The 24901-nt window shown below is 40.4% G+C and overlaps 1 protein-coding gene across 8 annotated transcripts in view; it reads right to left on the bottom strand.

Annotated features, from left to right (window-relative positions):
* The window catches only part of LOC122540917 (A-kinase anchor protein 13-like), a 411711-nt gene that overhangs the window by 234833 nt on the left and 151977 nt on the right, over window positions 1-24901 (bottom strand). For all 8 annotated transcript variants that reach the window (XM_043677213.1, XM_043677212.1, XM_043677210.1 and 5 more), the window contains 2 exons: window positions 9606-9789; window positions 2428-2620 (listed from right to left, as the gene is read on the bottom strand). In XM_043677213.1, the coding sequence (XP_043533148.1) occupies window positions 2428-2620; window positions 9606-9789 (377 nt within the window). The remainder of the gene's footprint in view (window positions 1-2427; window positions 2621-9605; window positions 9790-24901) is intronic.

The following is a 24901-nucleotide window of genomic DNA, read 5'->3' on the forward strand; positions in this document are numbered from 1 at the left end:
TTTCGGGCATAAGCCCTTCTTCAGGAATGAGGAGGGTGTGCCAAGCAGGCTAAGATAAAAGGTAGGGAGGAGGGACTTGGGGGAGGGGCATTGGGAATGCATTCCCAACACCCCTCCCCCAAGTCCCTCCTCCCTACCTTTTATCTTAGCCTGCTTGGCACACCCTCCTCATTCCTGAAGAAGGGCTTATGCCCGAAATGTCGATTCTCCTTCTCCTTTGATGCTGCCTGACCTGCTGCGCTTTTCCAGCAACACATTTTTAAGCTCTGATCTCCAGCATCTGCAGCCCTCACTTTCTCCTAGTGCACCAAGAATTGTCTAACCAAGATTATTTATCACATTGGTACCAGCACAGTGTCACAGTGTCACAGCTGACTTAAATGTCCATGCTTCCCATGGGACACTCATGAGCTGTTTTTATTTTACTGAGGTGCATTTGCACAAAGCAATTCATTGCTTTGCTTCACTTCCATGCTAAAATTATAATCTAAAGTTAGAGATCAGACTCCAGGGAGTTTCAATTCCCTTTGCTCAAAAATCAGGTTGGCCCCTGATTCCAGGTCTCCATTGCAACTTTAGTGCAAGATAGACAGAGGCCTTCAAACAGCTCCATCGTGAATACAATGTTTTTCTTTACCCCAGACTGTTCCCGCTGCCAAACCTCTGGCTAGTATTCTGCATTTCCTCCAGTCAGTGGTGCTATAAATTCAAAATGGCCCTGTCTATACACAACCTCAGCTTGAAACAAACCTTATAGTGACCAATTATGATCATTCTAAATTAGTTTAGAAGTTTCATCCATACCATCTTCCACTTTTCTAACTAAAATTAGTTTTTTCACTAATGCTATATATTTACTACTGGGGCATAATATAATGCTATTCAACCTGACACAAATCATAAAAATACAAAATGTGGTTCCAGTTAGAAAAGGACATCTGGTTGCTCTTAACAATTAATTCACAAATTTATAAACCTTAATAATATTGATAATTGTAAGCAATTACCACAATCCTGAAACACACAACATAATTAGCATAAGCCTAGACACATGAACCGATATTCCAATTGTGAAGATAGATTACAGTGGGACATCTGAAACCCATTAAATACAGCACCATCTGTTTTGCTGCTTATTGTAATTGCAAACCTGTCCATTTCTCTTGATAATTATACCTGATCAGCATGTCAACATGACCAAAATAAGGACATTTGAAGAAAAACAACAGGGTCAGTGGTAAACTATGAGCTCAACAATATTAATGTTACACTTGTAAAAGAAAAATGCTTTTCCAAGCTCAATGGTTCGGCTTACAAATGTTCTGTACAGTGTGGAACCTAACCACTCTTAACCATAGGGTTTCAGATTTGATCATTAGGGTCTGTTGAGCTACCTCGCAGTCAGATCTGCTCAGCTGCCCTTAGGTTAGCAAGGGAAACGAGGAAAATTGAAGAGAGGGTGGTGGTAGTGTGGTCGTGGTGATTTATCATGACTCAAGTTGCTGGGTGGTGATGGCCTAGTTGTATTATCGCTGGACTGTTAATCCAGAGATCCAGATAATGGTCTAGGGACCTGGATTCAAATCCCACCACAACACATGGTGGAATTTGAATTGGAAATAAATTGTCTCTATTTTCTCTCAAACAAAATAGAACAATATCCAAATTTCATGTTTTTGAATGAATTGTGTCTGATGATTGATGCACTTTGTTATAGATCTGGTGTCCCTGATAAAGACATTCCTTGCAAGCTTTCAATAACAGAAATGAGAATTTGAAATAAAGTCTCAAGATTCAAATTCTTCAATAGTGCCTTGACTTTTGCAGGAGAGTTGCACCAAGAGAGAACCCAATGCCTTCCCAGTCGCCAAGTGAGATGCCAGCACATGTTTAGCTTCACGTATTACAGTCTTTAATAGAAAAAGTAATTAAGTTGGAACCCATTGAATTGTTACTTCACAACATTTGCCTGATTGATATTCACAATGGTAAATAATTGATATTGATAACATATTCGTAAATAACATTAAGATGCAGGAAATTATGGGAAGTTCTGCAATGTGGGTCTGAGATGGTTTGCTGTGATTAGTTAACAATTGCGTCATTGTATCATGCAGTGCATCACGCGGCTACCAAGATGACTAAAGGCAATGTAGATAAATTACCTTGATATTTTTCTCAAACAGCAATTCTGCTGTTCCAATAAGTAGGTTTTAATAAAATCAAACTCGTTGTGCAGACATTTAACAGTTTTGCCTCTATTTTCTCTCAAACAAAATAGAACAATATCCAAATTTCATGTTTTTAGATGAATTGTGCCTGATGTTTGATGCACTTTGTTGTACATCTGGTGTCCCTGATAAAGACATTCCTTGCAAGCTTTCAATAACAGAAATGAGAATAAGGCTTTTGGAAATTGGTTCTTACCATTTCACATCTGTGAGTCTGGATATATCTCTGCAGTTCACTGATGTTGTGTTCCACACTGTTGAGCTCTGCTCTCTGGGGGTTATTGATGGTATACATGTAAACGTTCAAGTGCCGTTGGTAGCGTACAGAATAGTCTTCCGAGGATGCGATCGGTGTTACGTCCCCTGCTAACGCTGCATCAGGCTTTTGCCTAAAACAGAAGGAGCAACAGTTAAACATATCGAAATATTAAATTTTGCATGATTGAAGTAACTCTTAATGAGCCAGTTCATCAACAGAAAAGGACGCAGACAGCAGTTAAGGTGAGAGATCAGGCATGGAAGTTGCTGCTGTGTACAGCCGCCTTCACCCCTCAATGCGATGATGGGAGGTGCCTAACAAACACCAGCTGCTTCCGCTGAAGTTGCGATGTGGAAGGAACAGAGGTGAACCCATCAGCAAGCTGCTTCTGCACATCTCCTATGGGCTTCCATCCACCCACTCAAAACACAGTTGTGTGTTGAGACAACAGAATGGGGCATAATGTAAGTAACTTTGAGCAATAAAGGTGGCACTGAAACAATATGTGCAACCATATGTGCCATGGAATCCTTGGCATTTTAATTTGCCATAATTTTTGAACTCAGGGACAACAGACCAGGCGTGTGATGGTAACTGCAAATTTAGCCTAATGGCAGCTCTCTTACCCCAGTGCCCAATTTCCAGATTCACTTATAACCTTCCTACATTTTGAGTTCGTTAGATATGTTACCATTCCTTTGTCATTGTCACTAGGTTAAAATTCAGGAGATGTGGGCTTCACTAGCTGGGGCAGCATTTATGACACAACCCTCATCATCCTTCAGGTGGTAGGGATGAGCTGCCTGCTTGAACCATGACAGTCCATTGGGTTTAGGCATCCCCACAATGTTGCTGGGGGAGGAAGTTCTCAGATTTTGGCCTAGTGACTCAAGCAATGGTGATGTAATTCCAAGGTGAATTACTTGGAAGGGAACTTGCATGTGGTGATGTTCCCATTTATCTGTTACCCTTGTCGTTCTCAATGGTAGTGGTTCTGGATTCACAAGTTGCTGACTCAGGAGCTTTGCAGGACATATTGTAAATGGTAAACACTGCTGCTACTGACCGTTCGTGTTGGAGGGAGTGGATGCTTGTAGATCTGATGTCAGTCAAATGGATTGCTTTGTCTTGGGGTGTCAAATTACTTGAGTGCTGTTGGAGTTTTACTCATTCAGGGAGCATTCCATCACACTTCTGACTTCGTGCCTTGTAGATGGACATGATTTGGGGAGTCAGGAGTTGAGTTGCTTGCTGCAGGATTCCGAGCCTCTGACCCGTTCTTGTAGCCACAGTATAGATATGACTAGTCCAGCTCAGTTTCTATGAGACTATAATACCTAATCTACAGGTACAGAAATAGGCTATTCAGTCCATCAATTCTGCTCAGCCATTCAATGAGATCATGGTTGATCTAATAACTCTCAACTCCACTTTCTGCCTTTCTTTTCCCCCATAGCTTTCGATTCCCTTACTGATTTAAAAACTTGTATACACACTGACCCAGCCTCAACAGCCCTCGATGGTAATGAATTCCAAGGATCTGGCCAACAGCATTTCTCAGTATGCTGAATGCAGGGGATTCAGTGATGGTGATTCACTGAACGCCAACACACAATAGCTACTTTCTGTCTTGCTGGAGATGGTCATTGCCTCGCATTTATGTAATGCAAATGCTATTTGCCACTTGTCAGTACAAACCTGGATATTTTCCAGATCTTGTAACATTTAAAATTGGGCTGCTTCAGTACCTGAGGAATTGTAAATGGTGGTGAGCACAGCGCAATCAGCAGCAAAAATTTTGACTTCTGATCTTATGATGGTCGGAAGGTCATCAATGAAGCAGATGTGACCTAGAACACTATCTTGAGGAACTATCACAGAGATGTCCTGGAGCTGGGATTACTGGCCCCCAACAACCACAACCATCTTCCTTTGTGCCGAGCAGAATTCCAACCAGTGCAGGAACATCCCCAGATTCTGACCGACTATAGCTTTGCTACAGCACCTTGATGCCAAAGGCAGTAACTCTCACTTCTTCTTCAACTCTCTTGTCCACATTGGGAAAAAGGCTATGAGGTCAGGAGATGGTGAACCCAGGCAGAACTTAAAGTGAGCTCTCCACCTAGCAGTGACACAAATTACTGTGGTTAAGGAAGAAGGTTCATATCACTTCCTGACAAATAACCAGAGATGGGCAATACATGTTAACCTTGCTTGCAATATTCCTTTCCCAAAGTAAATGTTTAAAAAAACAAAAGCCCAACTGTAACTCTCAATTGTCAAGGCTAGGCTGATGCTTTAGGGCAATCCTGACGAAATGTCACAATGTCAAAGACTTTCAGAGGCAGTGCTGAAGAGAATTTGCCAGTCTGTTCAAATGGACAAAAAAAGGACTCCATAACATTATTCAAAGAGCAGAGAATTTATCTAGTTTCCACTCCTCATGCAGCATCAACAAGAGCAGTTTCAAAAACAAATTACTGGAATTCCAGCAATTTCTGTTTTTGTTTCTGATTTACAGCATCCCCAGTATTTTTGGTTTTTATTAAGACCAGTTTCAAATTGGTCGCTCACCTCAGTGGGGATTTTGTGCAATCTTAATCTGTGAAAGTCAACTTGCTCAACCTTCTGCATTCCTTGGAAATATCTTTCTGCTCCTCCTAATTTTATGGTACTTACATACACCATCCTAAAACATTACCAAGGACAACACACCGATTGTAAAGCTTTACCACACCCTATTCTCGCTCTCTTGCACATACACACACACATTGCAATTTTGGGAGTTGCTTTAAAACTCTTCCCAAATTATCATTAACCACATTCTTAACAACAATTCAAAGCAATTTGCTTACTCCTGAAACTTATCTGCAAATTAATGAAAGGCACTTTATGGGAACGTCCAATAGTGAGAGCAAAAACATCTGGAAACCAATTGGTGCTTGATGCAGTGTCCCTTTTAAGCAGATACCTGTATTCCATTCCTATTAAGAGGATGTCCATTCCATTTGCCTGGCGCCTACCAGATTCTGCAAACAGTTACATCCAGATCACTGAAACCCCGTTGTCAATTGTGGCCAGCAATGCATCAACACTTTCAAGTACATCATGTGGCTTTGACAAACATTGGGTACAGTCAAGGATTTTCTATTAAATGTGCAATTCCTTGTGAAGCACGCATTGATACACTACAGGTGGCGTACATGTGCAACTACTGTATCCATAAATCTATGCATTCAAAAAGTCAATTCAATAAGACAACTTAATGACAACCAGAGCCACTGATTGATATTAGCACAGTGACTGTGAGGATTTGGATCTAATTTGAAATCTCAACATGGTTCCAGTCCTTTGATGAAAATAATTTATCACAAAGTTTGTTCAAATCAACCGAAAAATCACTATAAACGAGTGCTGAATTCAGAGCTTTAATTAATGGCTGCGCCAGAGTAGGGCTCACTGTGGTATCTTTACTCTTCCACCCCAACCCTTTGAAAGTGGGAGCAGCTACAGAGGTGAAGCATCTTACTGTATCATTTTGTGTTGGTCAGTAGGAGGTAAAACTGAGATGTGTCCTAAAGGAGAACTGGGTAATTTTGAAGATCATAACATTCTTGCAGAATGTACATCTGAATCCAATCTTAATTCATGGCATTAAACTCTCCTCCTTGAACCTTATTTTGCAGAAGTAAGGCTGGACTTCTGAGGCCAAGTCCCTGGTCAGCAGAGGTCTAAGGCATGATACTGGACACATTTTGATCCTTGTACACAAGTACCTGAGCTATGGCTGACATTCAAATCAGAAGTGGCACAGTAAGGATTTGGTTCTCTTTACTGGACAGGGAAAAGGTGACGTGGGGGGTGGGGAGGTGGGAGGGGCTATTAAAGTCCATGCTTCGGTAAAAGAGAGGAATCTTTACAACAAAGGTAACCTAACCACTGGGTATGTCACACAGTTTTAACTTAAACTAGCACTGAATAATAGATTAATATCAGCAAGGATTCACTAAATAATTCTTTCACATAGCACTAATAACCAAAAAATAATCAAATATTTTGGAAAGTTTTTAAACCCTGTGATTATATATTTTTAGCAGAAGAAAATATATTTGTTCTTCCTGAAGTGGTATCAACAAGGCTAGAATTACAGCCTGAGAAAGTGCCACTGGTTTGGTTTTTGCTGGGCAATTATTCATCTTGCTGGTTGTCCTGGTAAACAACAAAAATCCGCATTTATATAGCGCCTTCAGCATGCTAAACAATCCAAAAATGCCTGACAGGAGGACCTGAAATAATAAGCCACAATAGGTCAGAGAACAAATAACCAAAAAACGCAGTGTCAGGCAGCAACATAATGATGACTGATGTGCTTCAGTGACACTGGTAGATGACTAAATATTGGCTTCGAGACCAGATATCAGGCAGAATTCTTCTGCTCTCCATCCAACTAAAAGGTGGAATGTTTTTCCATTCGTGTGAGGGGATGTAAGAGGCTTCAATTTAACATCTCAGCCAAAAATCAGCACTTCCGACACAGCAGCACTCCCTCAAATACTGGAGTGGATCACCACTCTAAATTTTTTGTTTCAGTCTATGGAGTGCGACTTGCTTCCACAGCCTTCCAAACTGTCTGCGTGGAGTTTACACATTCTCCCTGTGCCTCTGTGGGTATCTTTCAGGTGCTCCGGACTCCCCTCACAGTCCAAAGATGTGCAGGTTAGGCGGATTGGCCGTGCTAAATTGCCCCACTGTATCCACATTTGTGCAGGCAAAGTGGATTAGCCATGGTAAATGCAAGGTTGCGGGGATAGGGTGGGATGTGCTTTGACGGGTTGGTGCAGAATCAATGGCCTGAATGGCCCCTATCTGCACAGTAGGAGTCCTATGATTAAGGCAAGAATTCAGCCAACTGAGTTAATAATGGCAGAAAAACTTCCTGAATAACCACTGCTCCAGTTAACCCAGGCTTCTATTAGACAAAGTGCCTTTGGCATGACCACTCATTAACTAGCTTATCTCTCATAACCCCAGACTGATCAAACATTTCTCTGCTCTTTGTAAAACTTTGTTTTTGGCTGGAATATTTGTCATACGATAATCACATTGTAAAAGTAATTCATTGCAAAATGCTTTAGGGCATTTAAGATCGATGATTTGGAGATGCCGGTGTTGGACTGGGGTGTACAAAGTTAAAAATCACACAACACCAGGTTTAATTGGAAGCACTAGCTTTCAGAGCGCCACTCCTTCATCAGGTCGTTGTGACAATGACCTGAAGGAGCTGCGCTCCGAAAGCTAATGCTCCCAATTAAACCTGTTGGACCATAACCTGGTGTTGTGTGATTTTTAGCATTTAAGATCAGTCATCAATGATGAATGGAAAGTGATGTTCAAATGAAGGCATGCACAGTTCAGATTATAGTCTCAATACAGTTACATTTCCCAATGCAGGACAAACAGGAGCAAACGCCTTAATCAGTTCAGAAACATCTTATGCAGTTGTATCAGTATCTTACAGAAAAAACAATCAGTGTTTCAAATATACAAGTGCAAAGTCTTCCAGATGTGAAAGAGGGAAGGAATTTGAAACAAAGTAAAATCAAGAAAAGGGTATTTAGCTGCCAAACCACAATTTTCTGATAATCTATCCTCTCCATTCCACAAATTTTAAATACAGTCCCCAACACTCCTACACTTTCTTAAAGACAGTCCCATGGGTGATGTACTAATTGAACTTTCTTCAAGTGATGGATCTTTTTCTAAGGTCACTCAGCTTTCTTTGCGAACTGTGGAACCATTAGACTCTCACTCAGTTCTACATGAATATCAATTGATTTCATCAGAACTCTTTCGAAGATTGGTCACCTTGTTACCAAAATCATTCCTTACCTGTTACCTGCTTCCTTTCCCCTTCCTTTGCAATCTGTTGAGTCATTGCAACCACCTTTTGTAATGTGATGAGCACAATTGTATTTAATACTTCAAATATGGTCTGACCAGTGCATTGTTAAAGATGCAACAAAATCCCACAAGATTTTTACTTCCTCTGAAATGCTAGTTGGTTCAGCTTGTAAGCACAGTCACCTCAGTATACTCTACCTGACAAAGGAACAGCGCTCCAAAAGCTTGTGTTTTCAAATAAACCTGTTGGACTATACGCTGGTATCATGTGACTTCTGACATTATTACTGAGACAGATAGAAGAGATCTTGTGTAGAGAGAGTACGGAATTTCTCCACTGTCCTGATCAATATTCCTCTCCAAATCTATACTCACCTGGTGTCTGAGGGAGCCTCACTACAATCCGCAAGTAGTTTAAACAAAAAAATTAATTGATACAGTATGCTTTGGGATGACTCATGAAGCTGATAATATGCCATAAAATACAAACACAGGTTTGATTGCTGTAGTCCTGTATTGCATCTTTTCGGATGCTAACGCATCTGCTCATATCTTCTGTTTTATTATTATTTCTGCAACTGCAGATTTTGTCTTGGACAGGTTCTTTGAGCAATATCCTCAACACTTCAAAAGACCACAAAAGGTGCTTACTGTGAAGCCAACGGCTTTTACGCTGTGGTTGTGGTTCATGCTTCCTCTGATGGCTGTTTCACCTGTTGCAAATTTTGCAGCTGCACCAGTAACTCCACATATAACAACTCTTCACAAACATGCAACTCAATATATTAGAGTTCTCATCACATGGTCCTATCTTACAATCCTGAAAGATCTCATTACCTTGCTGATTATACCTTGGACATGTAGTTTACCACCAAACCTGCAAAGTGCTCTTAATAACAGTCTTGAAGAGAAACATATGCACCTTCCCTCCCCCACATAGACAAAGATGCAAAACTATAATTAATACATTTACTCAGAGACGGAATTGAAAGGGTAAAAGATCACCAGACACTGTGACGACAGGAGAATTCCGCCCCCCCCCCACCACATGGAGTTATTTGGTTTTGTAAAAACCTGCTCAGAGCTGGTGGCGTTAATTTGCTACAAGCTCTCACAACTGTGGCACGAATTTACCGTCTGGGCCTGAAAACAGCCAAAAGCTTTTGTGCAGACAGAATGGTGAGCAGCCATGCTCAGAAATGGAGAACACTTACTGGGTAAAAAGTTCCTCGAGATTGTGGAAACCTCTCTGTGTTGCAAGATGAACGGGTGTCGCACCATCAAGGTTGGTGATACCCAGAGCCTCCTGTCCACCTGGCTGCTGGAGTAGGAAGGAAGCTAGTCTGGACAAACCCAGTCGCGCTGCAAAATGCATTAAGGTTTCCCGTGGGATGGAAGCTGAAAGAAAACAAACACATACATGATCAGTATCAGTTTCACTTGGCTGTTCGTTCTAGATTAATGAATTGACTAGGTGCATAAGTAACACCTCATCACATTACACTTTCAAATCAATGAATTACTTCAGAATTACTACACCCATTTGTGCACAGCAAGATTCCACTAACAAACAAATTCTTTTCAGGTGGAATGCTCAGAAATGAGGAACATTGGCTGGAATACTGACAGAATTCCCCTCTCCTCTTTGAATCCTCCTAAAAGGAGGACCATACAATAGTCCTCAGGAATGGTAAACGGGGTCTCAGTTTAACAGAAGCAGCATCACCAACAGTGCAGCACTGCATCATACATTTCAGTCTTCATTACACACTCAAAGCTGCAGCCAGGCTTCAAAGCTCTGACTCAGAGATGAGAGGCAACAATAAAGCCACAGCAACATTTAAGGTTTCAAGGTTTTCTACTCGAGGAAAATAAACTGATGTTGAAAATGAAAAAGCAATTATTTTAATATGACAGCAATGGCACATTGGAAGTGTGTTGTTTGCATCATCTCAGGTGTATGCTTTGTTTCCTCCTCCCTCTCTCCTGGAATGATAAAAGATTGCCTAAGAAATGGCAACACGTATGCAAGCAAACCACGGGCACCTCAGTCCAATGGTTTTTCTTCATACAAGGTTGAACAAACTATTCATAATGAAAGTGTGTTTCATGGTCTAAAATCCCACCCTGTCCACACATAATGACAACACCCATACATGCAACACACCTCTGTGACACAAAGCAAGAATCCTGGCTGATTTCTGTTCCTCGCTAACACCTTTCTCTACTCCTCAACTGAAGTCCCATTTCAGAATCCACTGTGCTGACTCGGCCAAAATCAGCTCATGTAATTCGGGAATCATAACATGTACTTTTTGATCCATGGACTTTATCATTCCAACTATATGTTCCTTCATCCAAGGACAAGAGGGGAGCCTTCAATGGACTGAAAAGTCCAGAATGATTATGTCCACCTTTAGCTCTGCCACTAATGTTAGGGACTCAGTCAGGTAAGCATACCAGAGCCTAGCTAAATGAATAAATTACTTAACAGTGTGGACTACCCCTTTGGGTAAGATTAAGTGACCAGCTGCTCTTTGGTGAATAGAGAGAAGGTAGAGTCGGAAAAATGCAAGTCTTCCTCAAAAAGGACTTTCTCCCTCTCTTCCCAACAGATGAAGGTTTTGACTCATACTCAGATACAGCTAGCTTCATGGGTGCCAGCAACTGTCTGCTATCCCCTCTGCCCAAATCCATATCATATTCTTTAATGTTTGGCAAATCTTGGTAAGATGGGCGACTGAATGTCGTTGCGGCTATCCTGAATCCTCTTCCCATGCATGTCATTTGATGCAGTTAGCTGGACAGCGACCAAAGCCAAAACAAATCCATTACATTTTTAATTCTTTCAACCCCAGGGATACCAACAAGCACAGCACCCCAACCTCAACACAAATTAGGATTTGAAGAAAACAAAAAAGTTTTAAAAACTCAGCCAACCAGAGTGTAGAGAGAAACAAGAATGACCATTTCAGGACAATGATCTTTCATCAGCTCTGTTCTATGTTGGTCAGTAAGGGGTTGAATGTAGTATGCACCAGGTAGCCTTAAAAGATGACGGTGGTGGCTCAGGAAGGACAACAATTTGTTTACATGTCAAGACCGTAACTCTCCACAGCCAACTGGGTCTTCACTGCAATTGTCTTCTCACCTTCTCCAAGAGAATTCGGAATTGGCAACAAATGTTAGCCTTGCCAAGGATGCTCACATTTCATGAAAGGATAAGTTATATACATGTTTTAATCCCATGTACAAATATACAAACAATTATCAGATTAATTTCAACACAACTGTATTTCGTTACCAATGACAATTTCAGTAGACTCTCAGACATTCTGCCAAGTATTTGAGCCTTCCTACTGAACCACTCAACACATCTATTTTGGCACAGTATGAACCATAGGTTTGATCACTGAGCTGGAAGTTTAATCCGGCAGCTCACTGATGATATTACTTAGTGTGGTGATGAAACGTCTGAAAATGAACCTTCCAGCTCAGCGAGCAAACCTACATCCAGAACCTCAACCTGAGCTACAAATCTTCTCAAAACTCGCAAATGCTTGTTATACATCCCTATTGTCCACACAGTAGTGACGAGCTTTGTCTAGAAAAGTACTGGAGTCATTAGATAATCCTTGAGACAAACTGGATAATCTTCAACATGTAGACAATTGAATCGAAGACACCAAAATCAGAGTAATACTGGATTGGGAAAGGGGATTAAACTCCAGCTTTATAGTACAATTTTAAGAAACCAAACACAGTGATAGTGCTTCTGAAACAGCACAGTCAGATGTCGGAATTCAAACAGTCATGCTCAGGTTGCAGAGATGGTCCGCAACACATTGCACTATTTTATGGCAAGCGTAACAATGTGTCCCGAGACAACTGTATTGACATTTCAATTGCCGTAATGTGGGAGTTAATCTGTTGTTCATATAATCACTGCTAAATATTTAACCAAACATAAACATAAAAACATAGGCTCCCTGCAACTTCAACCAACCCATATTTTGAGTGCAGCTATCATATGACAATTATATCGGAGACAAAAACTCAAGTGTTTTTGTGGGTTAGTTAAGTCTCTCAAGGGCGAACTGAGAAATCCCTCTGATTCACTACTGCCATATCATGTTCCCAAATCACCAAAAAAAATCAGCAAATTTGCTTATTGCAAAAAAGCATTTGATTGAATTAAATGCTTGTGCACACATGTTAATCTGCACACAGAAGGGGGTGGATGTGGACGTGATTATTTTTTTAAATTTGGTTTGACAAGTTAAGAAAAGTTGAGATCAGGAAACCAAAACGGCATATTTGGAAAATGCAGAGCAATAGGAAGAAGTTGGTGTGGTCAATCTCAGAGATAGCCCTGCACACCACAATTGTGTCCTAATCGTCTCTCGTCCTGCAGACAGTGATTCATACAGCAATATAGCTCCATGGGTTCCTGAAGCACTTTACTTCCTTATTGGAGAAAGCATTCATGCAAGAGTTTCCACTGCAGTCACCAATACCAATATATATCAACTAAACTCAAACACATTCAGATAGGTAAGCCCCTGGCATCGAATCTCAGCAGTGGGGATTCACACAAGAAATGAATTTACAGATCAATGGAAAACTAAATCAAACCCAGTTAGTATTGGAATGAAGTGAAGTTGGCTGCAGAAGCAAACTGATTTATGCAAGTATAGCTTTTGCAAAACAAATATTGTTAAGCACCATCATTTGACTATTCACAGTTCTTCCATTCAGAATGCAGCTTCATTTCCTGCATCATAAAATTCAACAGTTGTGGTATGAATGATTGCTGCTTTCATCGCCACTGCCCCTGCATAGGAAGGCTTTTCTACATGTTGATGACACCTTGAATGAAAAGCTTCCTGTTATCAGCAACGAATTTGCCCTTTGCCCTATTGTATGGTTTTGATGTGAACTAACACTCCTGATATGTCTCAACGATGCTGCATAATATTTGCAATATCTATAACACGTCACACACAGCAATGAAATAAGTGACCATGTCCTCCATTTCTCTTGGTTGTGCACGCTGATGGCAGACTCTTTCTCATCTTATAACCACAGACCCAAGCAATATGAACAACACACTCTATTAGATTCAGTTTACTCGACATGACCAGGCATTCTCATGGTGACAGTGAAGTCAATCTCCCCGTGGTTTCGAAGAATGAGAGGTGACTGCATAGAAATGTTAAACATTATGAAGAGGCTTCACAGAGAAGATCCTGAGAGTCTGTTTCCCCGGTTGGGAAATTTAGAATAAGGCAGCACTGTGTGCATGTAAGGGATCTATTATTTCGATTTGTTTCTGAAGAAGGGTCACTTGACCTGAAACGTTAACTCTGATTTCTTTCCACAGATGCTGCCAGAACATGCTGAGCATTTCCAGCAATTTCTGTCTTTGTTTCTGATATACGGCATCTGTGGTTAAGTTTTTACTTATTCTTTAGGATTGAGATGGGCAGAAATTATTTGAAAGGATTGTGAATCGCTGGACTCCTTTACACCAGTGATAGTCAATACACTAGTGAACACACTTAAGGCTGATAAAGACAGATCATATGATCTCCCAGGGAATCAAGGGATATGTGGAGGGGAAAGTGGAGTAGAAGACATGATCAGATCTGGTCATATTGAATGGTGCACCACTTTCAATGAGCTGAATGGTCTTATCCTCCTCCTATTTCTTATGTAGTTTTCAACTGGCTACCAACATTCCAGGTTGTCTTGTGTCGTTCCAGTTCTGTATCACAGCTCCTGTGCCCACTTCTCTCTCACACACACACACGTACAGAGGAAAGACTACTTTACTTCAATAATGTTCAAGAAAGCTCATTGGTCTATCAGTCACCAGCAACTGAACTTAACCAGCAATATGGTTATGGCTTTGAAAAAAAAACAGAATAAATTGAATTGATTCATTTATTGTCACATGTCACATGTACTGAAAAATGTATACCATCACCATGCATAGGTGCCATTCTCATTAACTTAAAATTAACTTAAATTAAATTAACTTAAAATAAAATTTAAAAATTAACAAAGATAACTTAAAAGAGAGTCCAACTATTCCTTCTCTGCTGCTACATTCCTATTCTGGGCTACACCAGCCCACGCCATGCCTCCAGAGTCTGAAATAAAAATCTTCCCATTAAATCATACAAAATTGTTAAGAGCACTACAGGGTAGAAGTTGGAAGGAAATTTCCCCTGGCTTGAGGTAGAGGGATCTAGAACCTGGGAACACAGTTTTAGAAGGAGGGATAGGACGGAAGGAAGTGAGACGAGGAAGAAGTCCTCACTCAGAGGGTGATGAACATTTGGAATTCACTGTCCAGAGGGCTACGAAGGCATAGTCATCATGTATGCTCAGGGCAGAGGTCAATAGATTCCTCCAAAAGTTAAAAATATCAAGGGATATGGGGGCAGTGCAGGACAACAGCACTGAGGCATAAGATCAGTCACAATCTAATAACAACAGAGCAGGTAAGAGGGGTCAATGGTTTATGCCTGCAGTAGTTTCTATATTCTCAAAACAGAAAATTGTAAAAGTGGGGCAGGTTTATCAACCTGCCTTTTCCTTGCGGATGCTGCAGCATTTTCTGCACGTTACATGTGGCTTGTAATGTGCTACATCCAAGAGTCAAGCTACAATGGAATTCCTGACCCAGTGGCTGATGAGATTCCCACTCAACTCCACAACTATGTGACATTTGGAGAAAGGCAATACTGCACACCAGTCTACACATACAAGGAAAACAAAGAACAAGGCAGGTTTTGCCGAAGATTAATTATATTCTGTTTCTTTTGTAATCGGAGAATCCAGTTAACTGCTCTGAAATAAGATCTATTTTAGACTTTGTGGGTAAATTGTGAGTAACCCTAACAGTGGTCTCGATATTATTTTCTCTCAATACTTTGTTGGATATTATCCACAGTGCGAGTTCTGTGGTATATTTTCGAGTCTTGCCCAACATGGATCAATGCCACAAACTCCTATTGCAAAAATATAAGGAAATAAAGCTACACTGCACTCCAACTTGTTCAATTTTCCACAGTTATAGGCACATGGAGCGATCTATAAAAAGGACATTGATGAAAAGAAAGCAGGGTAATGTGGCAATTGCACTCCCTCGACATGTTTTAAGTCAGAAATCAGGCTCCTTCAGGTTCTAGTTCAACAGGTTTATTTGAAATCACAAGCTTTCAAAATTTGATAAAGAAGCAGCCCTCCGAAAGTTTGACTTCAAATAATCCTGTTGGACTATAACCGGGTGGCGTGTGACTTCTGACTGTCCATCCCAGTCCAACACTGGCATCTCCACATCATGGCCACATATTCTTAAGCTATTTTTTCTAATACATAACTACAATCGCTGCCTCTTAAGCTGGGTACACTCCTGTGCACATGATTTTGCCCACAATATTCACAAGATGGAAGAGAATTAGTTCAGGTCCTTTGGAGAGTTTTGTGCAGTAACTAGGGACACGTAGGATGTTTTGCCTTGCAATACAGAAACAAATCTTTGCATCTTTACCACAGCTGTCAAAAAGCCTGCAGTGGTCCTGACCTCTCAGATCAGATCTGGACAACTAGAAGAGCTGTTGATGAACTTGTACATATTTAGATTATGACAGCTTTATAAGTATGGAAGGAAATGCAAATACCATGATTCAATCTTTATTTTGTTATGAGTACGTAAGTGGCTTAATTTGCCGAGTTACTGGAAAGTAAAATATCTGCAAATAGGAATGGAGTTCATACATCAATAGCAGAAGAATGAATAAAAAGAGCATTCCTTCAGCTGAACTGATGCCACCATCAAAATCCCTTAGGATTTGTTGTAAAGAGCAAAATGGTCAGTCTAAACTCTGAAGTTGACTAACCGCCAATTTATGATAGCGCCATAATTAAAATTTCCCATCAGTATCAAATTTGCAATCATTGAAAAGGAAAAAAAAAGTACAAACGTTAACTTGATCAGATGCCTATAACACTTGGAGACAGTAAAGAATGCGGATGCTGGAAGCCAGAGTCAATAGATGTGAGGCTCGAAAAGCACAGCAGGTCAGGCAGCATCCGAGGAGCAGGAAAGTAAAGGTTCCAGCCTGAAACATTGACTTTCCTGCTTCTCGGATGCTGTCTGACATGCTGTGCTTTTCCAGCCTCATATCTATTGCCTATAATGGATGGGTTAGTTAAGTACAGCTGTATTAATATAAATGATTACCTAATCACTTTTTGGTTGATTTTAAATCAATGTTTAATTGTAAACACTGGACATTCAATGGATATAACAGTATATGAAGTTTCATGAGTAGAATGCGAGACTATTCAGGAAAGGGTGGGGAAGCAGAAAGGAACATTCTAGCTCATCAGCCCTACACTTTTTTACAAATACCAACTTGATCAGCAACTCAACCCAAACCCACTTTTTTCTGAAACAGTTTCAATATTTTTAAAGACAGAGCCACTGTGGTAAGCAAGGAAATACATTCTATAAAAAGATACTTGAAATAACATTTGAACAAGTTACATTTACACAATAAAACAACCCACCAATTAAATCCAGAGGTATTTTAAAGCTTACTTTTCAGGATGGCCATCTCTCATCCTTATTATGACCAAAATACATTTTTCATTCAATCGATAAGTTGTTGAAGTGTTACAAGTCAAACAAGTCATCTATTTTTCTTTTGGTAAGGATTCACAAGCAGCAAATGATAAAATCGATGGTTGTGGCAAACAATCAACCATGGTTGGTTGAGAGGGCGAAATCACATCCTTGCTTACCACACTGGCTCCGTCTTTAGACAGAAAAAAATTGGTTGAAGAAAAAAATGGATTCAGATTGATTTGCTGGTCAAGATTGTATTTGTAGAAAGGTGTAAGATCAATGCTCCTTTCTCGTTCCCCACACTTTCCTAAATAGTCTTGCATTCTATTCATGAACGTCATCTACAATTGCCTGCATTGAATGTCCAGTGTTTAAAATGAGCCATTGATTTAAATCAGCCAAAAAGTGATAGCCATAACCATTTGTATTAATATGGTGTCTTGAGTATTTTGCCTATTTTGGGAAAAAACAGCTGCACTTATCTAACCCATCCACTATAGGCATCTGACCAGTTTAACATTGATAAGTAAAAAAGAACATTTAAAGAACAATGATTGCAAAGCTAATGCTAAAGGGAATTTTTAATTATGGCACTATCATAAATAGGTGGTTAATCAACTTCACAGAATTTAGATGGCTTTAGACTGACTGACCATTTTGCTTTTTACAACAAATCCTAATGGATTTTGAAGGTGGCATCAATTCAGCTGCAGAAATGCTCTTTTTATGCATTCTTCTGTTATTGATGTATGAACTCCATTCCTATTTGCAGATATTTTACTTTCCAGAAGCTTAGGGAAAATTCAGCCACAGATGAACTGATAAGAGTAGTGTGGGTAACTGTGGTAATTAACTTGCAGTCTATTTTCACCAAGTGGCTGGGGGTGGAGTGTGTCTATATCCAGCTCTGTGATAAATACAAGGGTAGCATTGTTCAACATTTCAAAAGGGGATGTTCATCAAAACTTGCAACAATAAACTCTTCAATTCTTAACCCACTGAGCAATTCAGAGGCATTTCCGCATAAATGCTTGTAAAGTACACATACACAGATACAAAGTTAAAAATCACACAACACCAGGTTATAGTCCAACAGGTTTAATTGGAAGCACACTAGCTTTCGGAGCGTCGCTCCTTCATCAGGTGGTAGTGGAGGGCTCAATCCTAACACACAGAATTTATAGCAAAAATTTACAGTGTGATGTAACTGAACAATTGATTGTCTGTTAAGCCTTTCATGTTAGAATACCATGAGAGTTTCATTTCTTTCATGTGTAAATCACAAAACCTTTTTTTTAAAAGTTGCATTCTCAGGTTAGTTGTTAACAATGGTAATAACTAGACAATATGTTGAAGGTGTTAGCTCCCTGTGTTCTCTGTCTATGCCAAGATGTTTAGATCGTTATCTTACTTTTAAGATTAGAATCAGAGTTTTACATGAATTCATGCAGTTTTTGAGCAAAGTACAATGTAACCCTTCAAGTACAAATTCACCCCACAAAATATGTGTGTGCATGTGGGTCTTTGTCAGACACATGCACACATATATTTTGTGGGGTGAATTTGTACTTGCATGGTTACATTGTACTTTGCTCAAAAACTGCATGAATTCATGTAAAACTCTGCTATCTCACTTTTAAGATTAGAATCAATCTAAACATCACGGCATAGGCAGAGAACACGGGGGCTAACACCTTCAACATATTGTCTAGCTATCACCACTGTTAACAGCTAACCTGAGAATGCAACTTTTTCAAAAAAGGTTTTGTGATTTACACATGAAAGGAGTGAAACTGTCATGGTATTCTAACAGATGAAAGGCTTAACAGACAATCAATTGTTCAGTTACATCACATTGTAAATTTTTGCTATAAATTCTGTGTGTTAGGATTGAGCCCTCCACAATCATCTGATGAAGGAGCGACGCTCCGAAAGCTAGTGTGCTTCAAATTAAACCTGTTGGACTATAACCTGGTGTTGTGTGATTTTTAACTTTGTACACCCCAGTCCAACACCGGCATCTCCAAATCATGACTGCACAGATACAGTACTGCATGGGCTCTGTATCACTTACTGCAATAATTTCAATAACGTCAAATTAATTCATTACCAAATCTACACACGGAGAACATACAATAGTAATGAGACAATTGATTACTTTTTGGTGAAAACATTGTAATATTCAAGTTGCTGAATTGGAAAAATGCTGAATACTGATATATTATGGGTTATACATCAGAACAATTAATGAGCAACATGACTGTCCACCATGACTATATAGAATAGAATCATTTAGATTAAGAATTTTACAGTCCAGAAGGAGGCCATTCGACCCATTGTATCTGTAACAGCTCCCGAAAGAGCCACTCAGCTGGTCTCACTCTCTGGCTCCACCTCTGTAGCCCTCTCACTTCAATACTTCCAAATATATACCCAGTTCTCTTTTGAAACCTCCTGTGGAAACTGCCTCCACCACTTTGTCAGGCAGCACACTCCAACTCCCTAACAACTCTTGAGTGAAGACGTTACTTGTCATCTCACTCCTTGCTCTCTTGCTGACAATCTTGAAATTGTTAATTACTGACCGTTTCTTTTGACATTTCTCAAGGGTACACCGCCGACTTATAGGAACTTTCAGATTCACAAAGTAGAGCTTAAATGACAAATTGTTTTTGAGTGCAGCGAACTGTTCAAGGGAGAATGTTCCTGGCTGTCAGGAGAACAGCAGCAGCATTTTTTCCCAAGCACTGTAGTGTGAACAAAACAATCTCATTTGTGTTTGTACCCCATTATCTATAAAGTACAATGACCCCAATCACACCAATGACTGAGCCATCAATTTTGCACTTGGAGCCAGAAATGTTTTGATCTTCCCTGGAAATACTTTATACAGATGCAAAAGCAGGAACTAGTGTACACCCAATTGCTTTCACCCTAACTTCACATAAAACAAGGTACAGAAAAATCCAACTGCACAAACTCTTGTATCTTTGCCAAAATAGTCTTTGGCAGGGTAGATATGGAAATGTTGTTTTCCCCTTCTGGAAAGAGTTCAGGACCAGAGCACACAATCTCAGAATGCCATACACTTAAGACAGAGATATGGATGAATTTCTTCTCTCTAAGGGTAGCACATCTGTGGAATTCTTTAATGGAGAGAGCTGTGGACTTGGGTCATTAAGTAAATTCAATGCTGAGATCAACAGAAATTTGAACAGTAAAGGAATTAAGGATTATAGAGAAAGGCAGGGAAGTGATCTCATTGAATGGCAGAGCAGACTTAATGGATTGAATGGTCTACTTCTGCTCCTGTGTCTTATGCTCCACTACCCTCTAAACCAGCAACATCTACTACCCAAGGGAACAATGTGTGCAGAAGCAAAGGAATGTTCCAACAGTTCCGTCCAAGTATGTGTATTTAGCATGAAACCCTATCACCATTCCTTCGCTGTCACAGGTCAAATTGATGTAGCTCCTTCCTGAACAGCACTGTGATGCCTCCACACCACACTGGCTGCAGCAATTCAAGGCAGTGGCTCACCCCCCAGCTTTTCAAGGGCATATAGGGATGTGCAATAATGATGGCCTTCCCAGTGACAGCCACGTTCCATGAACAAATCTGAAAATATCCAGCTGGAATTGGCTGTAAGGGTAATTCCTCTAGTACTTTCAGTAATGGGAGAGTGCTGTACTGTCAGACATGTGACTTTTTCAGATGATACCTGAAATGAAGTCGGGGAGATGTGGTAAAAGAAAGAAAGCAAGCCTTGACCATTAAAGCAGAGAGGAGGAGAAGAGTTTCACTCAGTCTCCTGGTCAATATTTATCCCTTAACATAGGTCATCACATTGCTCCTTGTGGAGGCTTGGAGTGAGTCAACTGGTTACCATATATCCATCTCCCAACATAGGAAACATCCAAAATCCTTCACTGTCTGTAAAGCAATCTGAACAAGCTGGTGGTCATGAAAAGTGCTATATAAATGCAGGCCTGTCTTTCTCTTCTCAAACATGCACATTTTTTGAATCTCTGATGAAGAGTCATCTGGAATCAAAACTTCAGCTTGCTATCTCTCCACAGATGCTGCCTGACCAGCTAGTGACTTCTAGCATGCTTTGTTTTCAGTTCATTTTAGAAGCTCCATTGTTTGCCCACCAATGTTAACACATAAGTCTATTAGTCGTTCAGTGCAGAGTCGCTGCTAGTGTAGCTGCTTCCTCCCACTTTAATAAAACTAACCTAATAATAATTCATCTTGTGCTGTACCTTACAGAAAGATGCAAAGAGTATATTGGAGAAGAAATTACATTCTTAAGCTTGTGTGGATTTTGGCTGTTTCCTTGCACCTCAAAATGTTGTGCAAGGTTAATGTTAAATGTTCTGAAAGGGTTTATATTAGAGACTGCAGTAGGCTCCATTTAATCTAATGATGCCTAAATAAAACAAAGAACTGCAGATGCTGAAGATCTGAAACAAAAACAGAAGTTTCTGTAGAAACTCAGCAGGTCTGGCAACATCTGTGGAAACACAGGAGTGTTTACATTTGGAGTCCAGTGACTGGACTTGAAGTATTCACTGATTTTTCACCAAAGATGCTGTTAGAGCTGCTGAGTCTCTCCAGCAATTTCTGCTTTTGATTTGATTTATTGTCAGAGAAGTATTTAGAGTCAGAGTTATACAGCATAAAAACAGACCCTTTGGTCCAACTCGTCCATGCCGACCAGATATTCTAAATTAATCTAGTCCCATTTGCCAGCACTTGGCCCATATCCCTCTACACTCTTCCTATTCATATACCTATCAAGATGCCTTTTAAATGTTGTAATTGTACCAGACTCGACCACTTCCTCTGGCAGCTCATTCCATACATGCACCACCCTCCACCTGACTGTTCCAGTGCTGTGAGCTCTCCCACATGGGTCTCTGAGAGAGGTGGGGGGTGGAGGCGTGGTGAGCAAGGCAGAGGGGGAAAGGTGAGGGAGAAAGATTTAGCTTGAGATCTTAACAAGGGAGATGTGTCAGTGTCTCTTGTATACCAGGCATTATAACTAAAACAAACTAGTCAATTTAATGCAACATGCTATATCTTTTAAAGACAAGTCCCTGATTTCACCAGAACTTACCAGTAGTTTATCCTCTACCATTTTTTTAAACAAAAAGACATTTAGTTACAGAATAAAAAGAAGAACTGATGGCTGCATTCTATCGCAACCATTAACTGGTAATGGTTGGTTATTGAACACATACAACACAAAGCACTTGATTTCTTACACACGCACCTTGATGTGGTTGATTAAACTTTTGTAACTTGTTACCAATGGACACAAACATGTCACTGTTAACCTTGTAAAAGAATATATTATGATTCATAAACATTAACCTAAGGTGCACAAAGATTTTTGTTTTGATGTGCAGAGTACAAAAGCAACACTGTTGAAATCAAGTAACCAACCACTAATATTAACTTTTTTGCAGCAAAATCAATCTTACCTTATCAAAATCAAAATGAATCACTTGTAAACTATTACTAAACAAATGTTGCTTATTCCAATATGCTCTATGGACAATCATCCACCTTCCATTGACTGAACCCATTCAACTGCCAGTATCTTAATATGTACCAAGTACTGAGCAACCAGAAGCCGTGCTCACTGACCCATGTTGGCTGCCAGTCTGACAATGCCTCGGTTTTAACATTATCATTCTAGTTTTCAGATCCCTTCAATGCATCTCTCCCATCTACTCCCCCCCGCCGGAAACACCTGGCAAATGTGTTGTCAGAGATGTGGCCCTTGCATCGGGCTCATCAGCCACATAAGGATGCAAGGAACGCAGGAGTAATGACACAGAAATTCCTCGTTAGCAAGTGATTGCTGTTGCGGCCATTCTACCTTTGTAACCTTGTCAAGCTGTACAAAGAGATCTCTCCGTGCCTCCAGTTCTGGGCTCTCATGCACCTGATTTTAATTGCTCCACCAGCACACCACCAATCTTGGTGTCATCTGCAAACTTACTAACCATGCCTCTTATATTGTCAGCCAAATCATTTATATAAATGACAAAAGTGAACCCAGCAATGATCCCTGTGCAACACTGCTGGTCACAGACCTCCAGTCTAAAAAAGCAACACTCCACATCACTCATGTCTCCTGCCGTTAAGCCAATTTTGTATCCAATTGCCAAAGTCACCCTGAATCCCATGTGATACCATGGCACTCATTCATCCCATTGATGTGTGACATGCTCTTACCATGAAACACACCACAGCAACATTTACTGAGCCGGTCCTTTAATGCAGGTAGTGATCCACATCAGACTCTTTATCATCCCTCTTATTCAGCTCACTCCAACATGCACAACCCATTATTAGGTAGTTCCAGTCAGGTCATTTCAAACTCAAACACAATGTTAACTCACCATTTCACAACAGTGCACAAAATGTTTTTCTTGAAAAGCAATAGTTAGACGGCTCACAAACATCGATGACCTGTGCCTAATGCACTCGGAACTTACTGTTGGCAATGCTGTCATTTTACTAGGAATTATCTTCAACAAAGAATCACAGGCAAAAAAAACAGGAAGGCAGAGAAACCTCTTGATTAACCAAATGCAATCCAATTTTATGATTTTACTTCTACCCAGTTAGTGACCAAACCTTAGTTAGAATTGCAAAATATTAATGGAAGTTCTGTGATGTAGGAACAGGAGCAAGTTATCAATCTGCTCAAACCCGTTCTGTCATGCAGAAATTTTACTCTCTCTTTCATAGTCCAGATGAGGCAGATTCGGCAGATATATTAAACAATCTTGATCATTCACAGAAATTTTAAACAAAAAATAAATCTAGGCGATCCTTGGTTTGAAAAACGTGAGACTCTCCAGGCAGCTGTAGGGTGGGGAAATCGGTACCAGAAGGTAAGCACCAGCGAAGTGTAAGCCAACAATCCCATTAGCACTGTGACCTTTTATTCACCCTCCTGAAACTGCTCGAAAGATTAATAATCATTCAGAGAGAGAACTATCGTAGCTGGAAAATACTCAGAATTGAACAGCTATTCATCTCAAATGCACACGGTCTGTTGACCTGCACATAAAATTCTCACTTCAAAACGATTGCAGTTTACACAGGGATTGAGACAGGCTGCTCGTGTCTATCTACATGACCATGACTGGCTGAGGACAAGGATTTTTTGATTAAATGTGTCCAGAGTTAATAACTTCCTTAAATCTTTAGTAAGGGGTCACTTCACTCATGTCCCTCCAACTTCATTAAACACCGACTGACCTTTCCGGACAGTGTAACAGTGATAAGGTTAAAAGAAGAATCGTCCACTGTGAAAAATGGTGAAGACAATAATCAAAAATTGCTTCACATTGGATTAAGCATCCTGCTAATGGTGACACCCCACAATGAGTTGATGGGAACCCAAATGTAAAGGCACTGGCTCAGCAAAGACCAGCAAAACTTGTTTTTGAAAAGCTGCCTTCCCAGTAGCTGACCAAGTTAGAAGTCACACGACACCAGGTGATAGTCCCCTTCACCTGACAAAGGCGTAGCACTCTGAAAGCTTGTGACTTCAAATAAACCTGTTGGATCATAACCTGATGTCATGTGACTTCTGACCCCAGCCCAACACCGGCACCTCCACGTCATGGTCACTGATAGAACATAGAACAATACAGCACAGAACAGGCCCTTCGGCCCACGATGTTGTGCCGAACGTTTGTCCTAGCTTAAGCACTTATCCATGTACCTATCCAATTGCCGCTTAAAGGTCACCAATGATTCTGACTCTGCCACTCCCACAGGCAGCGCAGTCCATGCCCCCACCACTTTCTGGGTAAAGAACCTACCCCTGACATCCCCCC

The sequence above is a fragment of the Chiloscyllium plagiosum genome, chromosome 36, assembly GCF_004010195.1.
Source record: "Chiloscyllium plagiosum isolate BGI_BamShark_2017 chromosome 36, ASM401019v2, whole genome shotgun sequence".
NCBI lineage: Eukaryota > Metazoa > Chordata > Chondrichthyes > Orectolobiformes > Hemiscylliidae > Chiloscyllium > Chiloscyllium plagiosum.